Raw genomic sequence first — 9,716 nt, 5'->3', positions numbered from 1 at the left:
AAGCCCTACAGATTTCTCTTTATTAGAGACATAGAAACAAAAAGTTGCTGTGCAAACCGTCAAGACATGTGGCTGCACGTGAAAAAAAAAAAAATCAAATTTCCTTACCATGCTTTATTTGGTAGACACGGTTGATTTTGTTTTTAGAAAAATAAGATTCATTCATTTGATTTGCTAAATATCAAAATTTACACTGAATAAAAGCTCATTTTATTGTAAGTGAAGTTGTTTTGATGGTGGCAAACATTTGATATAACTCTGTAGTTTTTGTTTCTATATCATACCTTGCTGAGTTGTTTGTCACATGGGGATACTCATTTTATTATTCTTATAAAAATAGTAGAAACACAGATTGACAAAAAGCTGTTAAGAAGAACTTGCGCTGTAGTCTGGTTGGCTCTTTATGTACTTAAAGTGCTGTAAATGAAATTATGAAAATTCCACCGTGAACATTAACGGGTTTAAAGAAAGGTAAAAAAAGCAACAGCATAAAATTAATCAGAATTTACTGACTTCATTGATCAAATGTGCAAACCACCATCATACCCACAAGATTTGTATGATTTTGTGTAACATATTTTTTTTGTAAAACATGAAAAAATTACAGCATGTTTATGAAAAAAAAAAAGATTGCACATTGGTGAAGGTAACACATGGGTTCAAATCAGTGTCATAAACAAACAATCAACTTTGAAAGTGTGAACACAGAGTCTAAATATCAGGGATTCTAAACAGGTTTATAATAATAAATCATAGCGTCATACGTCATTTCAGTTTCACCATAACGTCGGCCCCCAGGAGCCACTGTAGTCCCACAGGTAGGGTCTGTACTGATAGGCTTTATAGAAGGAGCTGATGAGTGATGATCGGACCAAATCGTCTCTCAGGCCCAGTCTCTCCGCCCTGTACGTGTCCTTACAGAACTCCGACGTCTGCTGCTTTCGTTTCGTCTTGTACCTCCGGTTCTGAAACCAGATTTTCACCTGAGTCTCTGTGAGTCTTAAGGTGCTGGCCAGGTGGGCCCTTTCTGGGGCGGACAGGTATTTCTGGTGGTTAAATTTCTTCTCCAGTTCCAGCACTTGGAGGTGTGTGAACGCAGCTCTGGAACGCTTCTGTTTCCCTAAAGAGGAGGAGGAGAAACTGCTGGACTCTGAGGTGCTGGGACAGGATTCATCCAGAGACTCTGTGAAGTACAGATGTGATCACGTCATTTAACTATTCTGTAACAGTCAGTGTACTGTAATCTGCTGAGAAGTGGTGGTTCAAAAAGGCTTTTATGATCACCATACAGTAAAAATAGAATAAAAAATACTATCACAAACCCTTAAACTGTACTTTTATATCACATTGCCACAACTTTTCATGATACTGACCTATAATTTATCTCTCAAAGATTTATTCTAATTTAAGTTATCTATCCATCACATTCCTGCTACTGACAACCTGCAGGACCTCACCTGTCTGCACTTCAAACTCCGTCTCCTGAGGGCAGAGCTGCTCTTTAGATTCTTCTTTCCACTGTGAACATCTCCCCATCCTCTGCGAGCAGCATTTGCCATTAAATCCTGTGTTGTCCTTGATGGAGAGGATGTCCTCTATGAGGAAGGAGGTCAGAGGTTTGACAGCGTCAGACATTTCCATCCAGTAATCCACAAGTCAGAGGCCTCTTCGGTGCCAGAGGGCTGCAGCGGTGTGTCTCCTCGCGCGCTCACACGGTGTGAATTTATACAGGAGCAGGGGCGGGTTCACTCTGACTGCACCCACGAGTGAAGGAGGCGGGACAAGTGTAGTCAAGGGTACTTCTACTTTCAGCAACTTTCATTTGTTTGCTTCTTCAGATCAACTTGATGAGGACTTATGAGATCAGACAACAATATCTTATCAAAAAGAAGTATTATACTATTTAATATCATATGTTTTAATAACTATAATAACTATAATATTCTGTTTTAAATCACACTATGCATATCACATGCCCATGCAAAAAAAAAGAACAAAACATTTTGTTGTAAATTACACAAATATACTTTAACTGTTTATGCCTATACACATGTATACATTTTGTCATATATCAGGTTTAATCCCATGTAGGTTTGAAGATATAAGGAATTTGCTTTGGCGTTTTGGAGTATAACAATAAACATAGTAAAAAGAAAAATATAAAGAAAAATAAAGAAACTAAGCACAAATAAAAAATATAGAAATGCCAATAAAATAAGAAAAAATATTATTATGTGAAAAAACACAGTATCAAGTATAAGAATATTTGACATGTGCAAGGTAGTAATCCAAAGGAAAAGATGTGCATTAATGCATTTAGTCAAGGGATGTACAATAAATCAGCTGATAAATTACTGGCCGATATTGGCCTATCACAGCTATATCAGTCTATTTTGGTATCAGTGAATATTAACTGATAAATATTGGTTTCAATAGTGATGTCAGATTTTATTCAGTCAGAGCTATGGAATATCTTTATGAGTTTTAAGTAAAGTGACAGTACTGTATAAGGGTATAGGGTTTTATGAAGCCTTATAAATCCATCACAGTGTCTTACAAATGTGCTTTTAGTGCATCAGACATTTTCTTCATAGAAAATATTACTGAAAGTAGGCTTGTACTCAAGAGGTTTTAATTTTCATATGTGACATAACAATGAGTCCTAAAATAGAGACAAAAAAGTAGTTAAATGTATTTATGTCTGAGCTTCATGCCCCCCCTCAGCTCAGTGTAGTAACCTGGTCGTCTGCCGCTGCAGGCAGGCAGCAGTAGGAGGGAGTTTGGGGGGGGGGGGGGGGGGGGGGGGTCAGGGTGGGTGGTCGTTCCTACTGCAGCACTAATGACTTGGACACATTGAGGCCGGCTCCTGAACGGACACAGTCGCTGCTCGGTGGCTGTTTGTTTGTTGTTCTCTTGTGGTTCAGCCTGACTTTCTCCGGAGGAGGAGACGTTCACTAGTGTTGTCTGGTCTCCTCTGGGAGTTCATGCTTCATTTGTAAATGCATGAATGCAGGTATGATAAACATGATCCTCTCATTGCCCCCTGGCCCCGCTGACTCCTCCAGCTTCTCTGGCACCAACCACACACCGAGCAGCCACCATCACCACAACGTCACACTGATCCATGTTTGCATTATCACTGCTTTAATTTCATATAAGTGCATATTCTTATTAATGTAAAGTTTGCAGTATGAATGTATGTATGAAGCCACACTGACAGATGTAAAGTTTGTCGTGTTCTGTCCTGTGTTGTGATCATCATTCATAAAATCTGTTTTAAATCTACTGAGGTTCCTCCCTCTTAAGAATTAGCTGCTGTCTTGTCAACATAGTATTAAGATCTTCAGTTTGATATGTTTCACCTTGAATTCTTTGTCTGTGACCGTCTGTCTGCAAAAGTATGTTGAACTATAAGCACAGAAGGCTTTTATCCCTCTGTCTAGACAGTTTTTCTTTCTGTTTGTAAATTCCTTTATGTGTATTTTTAGATCATAGTGAATGTTGAAAGCAAAATTTTAGCAGCATTCTGATTCCACTGAAAATACAGTGTTAAAAATGTACAATTAAGTACATTTAATTTAAGTTATGTATGGTCTACTTTCATGTCATTAGTGCTATACTAAAATTCAATGAAGTGTAATTGACTGCAGTGTTGTGAGACACCATTAAGATATGCCTAAATTAGTTAAGTACAACTTGTTTGCTGATGCTGTACTTTTTAAATATATACTTTGTCTCAATCTGACATCTAGTTTAATTATATTCTGCACTTTAAAGTTATTCCAAATTCAGATAAAATATATTATCCACATATTTTGATTGAATTTATAGATAGATTGATAAATGTATTTCTTATATAGGCTATTATAAGTGTAAAAACAGCTATATGAAAAGTGGATTAAAATGTAGGGGAGACTGGGAACAATTTTCACATTTTTTACATTTTCCTTTCATTGACGACTTGAAATACACAGTGAACTTTTGATACAAGAACATGTAAGTGCTCTAATTGATAATACAATTAATATATTTTCACTAATAGGAACAAGATGATAATACTAAATTTAATGCAATGCAGGGGGCAATTGTAACACTGAAAAAAAAAGTCTTATTAAACCACTGTATATCAAATAACAGCACACCGAAACCTATTTTTAAAAAATGATGTCAGGCATCATATGCATTAAAAGCAAATGTCAATTTCTACTTTTTATGGACATGGTGACTAGATTTTAATTATTTCGATTGAGTTAAGAGTAATATTACATTTAAATTTAGTGATATAGGTAGATATTTTTAAGAGAAAAGTTTGTCATCACAGACAAACAAAGTGCTAACATTGAGCCATGTGGTTCAAGAGCAATTCTACAATAGTGTTACGACTGCCCCTGATCTTGATAAGCCATCATAAAATCTTGTATGCTAGCTAGCAACATGTATATTAGAATAGTTTAATTGTGTTAATTTTTAACCAATAACCTACAGATAAAATTTATTTAAGTTCATACTTGCTGTCATCTGAACTTTAGACAGCAGAAGAAAAATAGTGCATCCAAAAAATAACTTTCGTAACTCAAAATCTGTCTTCTTCCTACTGAGCATGTGCAGAGTAAGTGTCATCACTCTTGTTTGTTTCTGATCGGATGAACTGTGAGTGTGTTACAATTGTCCCCAGTCTCCCCTATGTAAAGAAAGAGTACAGTATTTTTCCTCAGAGTGCAGCATTAGTATAGTATAGTATAAAAAGTTGAACTTCAGTATATTTAAGTGCATCTTAATGATGTCTCACAGTATAGTTAAATACAATTAATTGTATTTCAGTATATCTTTGGTAGCACTAATTGTATATCATTGGCATACTAAGTACACATTGTACGTCATTCATTGTCATCAAAAGAAAGCACACACACTCACTTCAGTGACAAGAATGTAAACAAAGCACGATGCTGTCATCTTCTGCCCTTATTCTGAGACAATCCACATGATTGCTCTAAGAAAAAAACAAAAAAACAATGACATTTCCTCTCTATCTGTTGTGTCCTCAGCAGTCAATGCACAGATATTTGGCTGCATAGTTCAACATCAGATGTGACACAGAAGAACCTCTGACCTTTTAGCCTGGGAAGGCATTTGTCTTCCACACCATTACATGCCATGTGGTGACGATGTTTTCTTTGAGCCGCTGAATGTTGTTGTGCCATCAGTCTTCTGTTGTTTTCCTGCTATTTCTTTGTCTGAGATGACAAGCGGCGAGACTTTGTTCCAACTGTAGATTTGTATCGTCAGTGTTACCTACACCTGCGCTATTGCACAAGTTGTTTGCTTCATTTGTTGTATGACAAAACAAATATGTCATCGGATTGAACAGGTTCATTTGAGGTTTATGGACAGACCTCTACATTCTTCTGACAGGTCCAGTGTGTACTGAGGGGGATTTATTGACAGAAAAAGGCAGGAACGTACACAGGGAATAAACATGACTGAAATATTTATTTCACTCATGTGTAATCCAATGAAAATAAGAACTATGATTTTGTTACCTTAGAATGAGCAACTTATGTCTATGAGTTTTCCTCTACAGTGACCAGAAACAGTCATTAGCTTTCTACAGTACTTCAGAACTGAATATTTATGAGTTATGGACAAAACAAGACACTTGAGTCCATCATCTTGGAATCTGATCAATTTTTTTCACCATTTTCTGACAGTTTTATGGATCAAGCAGATGTAAAAACATTATGTTAGGCCAAGCAATATCAATCCAAAAGCAATGGAAAGTAATCAGTTCCATTAATTTAATATTGTGATACTTAGAATACATTATATTTTTTAAGTAACCCTTCCAACCCTGGTAGCAGTATCATGTTGGCACGAATGAGTTTTTTGTCACGTGAAAAATGTGGTTTTGAAATGTTTTCCACTAGAGGGAGCCGTCAAGCCAAACATCAAGTCCTCCCAGAGTAACAAAGCCAGCAGCCACTTCAAACTACAGGAACGGAGACACAATGAGCTCTTTTACTGAGGGATTAGTCTGAAGAGAGTCTGATTATACACTGTCAATAGTTATCTACAAGATTTAGTTGTTACAGGGTGGATGGTTGAACAGAGGAACTCTGATCCCAGGTTTGTGAATCATCTCAGCACCACCATAAACACCAGATTATCAGAAGGACTTCTGAAGGTTATTACATAGTCAGACTCATGTCTGTCTTTCTGAAGCTGACGTAACCACGACGCGAGTTAAAACCGTTTTGAGTAAATCATAATGGTTCTTTCACTGATGGCCAGACTCACGTCATCCACTGTTTAAACTGACCCTCATCACAACCAACAGTGTAATCAAGAGGAATCTTTATTTTGGGAGTCTGCTTTCATTCATACATAGATCTCTTTATCACACACACACACATGCACACACACACACGCACACACACACGCACACACACACACACACACACACACACAGAGTACAGTTCAGAGGGAAATATTGTTACACTACAATTCTTAAACAACTTTATTTACTAGTTGCTTTTTAAATTAAGATTTTTGCTTAACTGCTGAAACAGTGAGTCAGTTAATCAGTTAGTTGACTGACAAAATTATTTGGCAACTATTTTGATAATGGCTTGTTTATTTGCATTTCTCATGCAAAACCACACACAATGTTCACTGCTTTTCTCTTAGACTCACTTAAGTAGTTTTAAATTTATGTTTAATCATAAATTAAACAACTTAAACATGCGATTACATTAATGCATAAGTGATGATACAAGAGCTGCTATATAATAGTAGTACAGGGGACATTTTAGTTTTACTTTTCCTGAATGTACTTAAGTGAGTTGGTGAAAGCCAGGTCTTCATTTCCCCTTTGTTCTGCTTATTTTCTTCTTTCACAAACTTTTGGTGTTTGATTTTCTGTTTGAGCACAGTCCCTCACATAGTTCTTCACAATTTAAACTAGAACTCACAGGGCCAGTGGGAGAAACACTACTGTGCATATTCAGTGGGCTGCATACCCTGGGAGTAAGCTAGAAAACTTTTTTTTGGCATATGCACAGGGCAGGCAATCCTCAGTGGACCGAAAGACACTATTGCATCCAGTATCTGTGTTTAAGACATCAGTGGGTTTTTTGCCCTGGCATGTATAAGATTTCGCTAGGTCTAAATAATTTTAGACGACTAACGTCTTTAGGAGACTTGGATTACGTCAGACAAGCAGTATGGAGCCATTTTATGTTTTCTTTTTGTTTGTTTGTTTGTTTTCGTGATGTGATGTTTTTCTCTTCCGTCTTTTCTGTCTGGTCACCATTCACTTACACTGTCTGGGAGATTCTGCAACACTGTTTTCCTGTGAAACTCCAGCTGTTTTTTGCAGACTGACAAAATAAACTTAACCCTCAATCGGCATGAGGATGAGTAGATACTGACTGAATTTTTTATTTTTGGGTGAACTATCCCTTTACAGACAACTATTGACTCCATTTTTAAAAGCTACTGATTCAGACAGTGACAGTGGTGATTTAGTACACTGGTTCTCAACCTGTGGGTCCTGACCCTCACTATGGGTTGCCAAAGATACACAGAGGGTAACAAGGTCTTCTTGATTTTAAAGGGAAAACTTACCATTGTCTTGTGAAGACAAATCAATTAATTTATCTTTAAAATTTAAAGTGCACTCTAAAATATTAACTTAAAAAATATCTGACAGGATAAAGACAGGGTGCAGACCTGAACATAAACTATATTCACAGAGCCTTCACACTCTGATAAACAGCCTCATCCTGCATCAGAACAGTAGAAGAGAAGAAGAAAAGACAAAACTAAATTTGTGAAAAAGAAAAGATACTAAAAATACTTAATAGTCCTATTAAGTTTTTAATGCCTAAAAACAAAACAAAAACATAATATATCTGTATTATAGAATTGGAGAAAACGTTCCTAAAATATCAGGGAAAAAAACATCTGTGATGCAATATTCACTGGAAAATATATGCTTAAATTTCAATAAAATCTCTCATTTTAAACTTCCTGCAGTGACCGCTAATAGGCAGCAATAGGCACCATTGAGCTTCTGGCTTCCTCCTCCTGTAAGTGTCTTAATGACTCTCTTGTGAAATGTTAACAATTTTTGCATCATTTTGAGAAATTATGGTTTTGGTTTGAGAAACATCTTTAGGATTTGGCTGGCATTCCTCATCATACCCATTTTCTCTGCACAGACACAAGCTACAGCTCCTCCACAAACACCTCAGCTGACCTTCTCTCACACTGGTATCCATCAACAAGCTCCTGTGAGCCTCTGGCCGCCTCCTGCTGCTGTAAGTCTCTCAAAGTCTCTCATGTTAAATGTAAAAATTTTCTCCATCATTTTGATTGGATGGAACTGAACTAAAAAAAATCTTTACTCAAGTAGAAGTACTGTTGCACTGCTAAAATATTACTCGATTGCAAGAAGAAGTACTGGTGTTAGAAAAATACTCAAGTAAAAGTACAAAGTATTTGTTGCAAAAACCACCTAGAGTATTACTTTTAACTGTTGATGTCATGCCACCTCTCCAGACTAGGCTTGCAAATTCTGTGTTATCCTACAATTGATTAATCAATAATTTATAAGTCTTAAAACATGTTTATTTCCTGTGCCCAGTCTCTGCAGTCCCAAACTGTCCACACTGTCCCAGGGACACTGGGATTTGTTGAGGTCAAACTGTCAGATGAGATGGTGACGGTGCTGGATGGGGGCTGGGAGAAAAGAGAAATTACATATATGGTGTGATACAAAATGAGACATTCTGTGAGAGGCATAACAATACAAATTATTCAAACACATTTTAAAAATTTCAATACAAAGTAATTTATCATATTAGATCAACTTTCATGTATCACATTGGATAAGATAATAAAAAAAAAACATAAGATGAGAAAATTCCTCTTCAAGGGATAATAAAGTGAGGTGAAATGAAACCAGACACTATGAGATTCACAGAATTTGGAAGAGATACACAACAGCATATCCTAGTTTTTCTTTAAGTATTGTAAATAACATTAGAAAATGGTTACCACATTCATAAGCCAATATATGGAATTGTACCTGAGCTTTCTGGTGAGGCTGAGGTTAGGTTTGAGTGCAGCGCTCTGTAACTTGACAAACTGGGGAATTATAAAATATCACAAATTAAACAACCACTGAGATGTGCAGGTCAAAGCTAAATATATGTACTTAAAAAGTGGAACTTAATCATTGTGTAAGCTTCTGATTTTGATTTTGATTTGATTTTTCAGAGAGGAGCAGTTTTAAGTGCCATTTGAAGGCTTAGTTTAGGTCCAACGTGACTTGTAGAGGAAGAGGCTGCAGCATTAAATGGAGAAACTGCAGCAGAGCCCACAGCTGCTGAAGGAGCTGGATCAGCAGCAGCAGTTCTGACTGTGTGATCCTGAGATGTCTGAAAAAATAACAAACAAACCCACATCCATGAATACAAGGCAATCTCATTTACATATATTATGGTCAGATTTCTTTACTCCTCTCTGATACAAGCATTGCATACTAAGTTATATGTCTCTCTGGCCCCATGCAGGACTTTTACCTGTAACTTGAGTATTTTTACAGTGTGTTATTAGTACTTTTACTGTAGTAAAGGATCTGAATACTTCCACCACACACACACACACACACACACACACACACACACACACACACACACACACACACACACACA

At 36.7% G+C, this 9,716-nt stretch overlaps 1 protein-coding gene across 1 annotated transcript; it reads right to left on the bottom strand.

Annotated features, from left to right (window-relative positions):
* Positions 1 to 491: 491 nt before the first annotated feature.
* nkx3-1 (NK3 homeobox 1) lies at positions 492 to 1,735 on the bottom strand. The gene is made up of 2 exons (XM_084729457.1): positions 1,458 to 1,735; positions 492 to 1,183 (listed from the first exon to the last, which is right to left on the bottom strand). The coding sequence occupies exons 1-2, from the start codon at positions 1,639 to 1,641 to the stop codon at positions 777 to 779; spliced, it is 591 nt and encodes a 196-aa protein (XP_084585583.1). The 5' UTR covers positions 1,642 to 1,735; the 3' UTR covers positions 492 to 776.
* Between the last annotated feature and the right edge of the window lie 7,981 nt (positions 1,736 to 9,716).

Source organism: Lutjanus erythropterus, chromosome 10 (genome assembly GCF_056507025.1).
Source record: "Lutjanus erythropterus isolate fLutEry1 chromosome 10, fLutEry1.hap2, whole genome shotgun sequence".
In the NCBI taxonomy this organism is placed as follows: domain Eukaryota; kingdom Metazoa; phylum Chordata; class Actinopteri; order Lutjaniformes; family Lutjanidae; genus Lutjanus; species Lutjanus erythropterus.
Note: the sequence above shows the minus strand (reverse complement) of the source record. Positions and strands in the feature narration are given on the sequence as shown.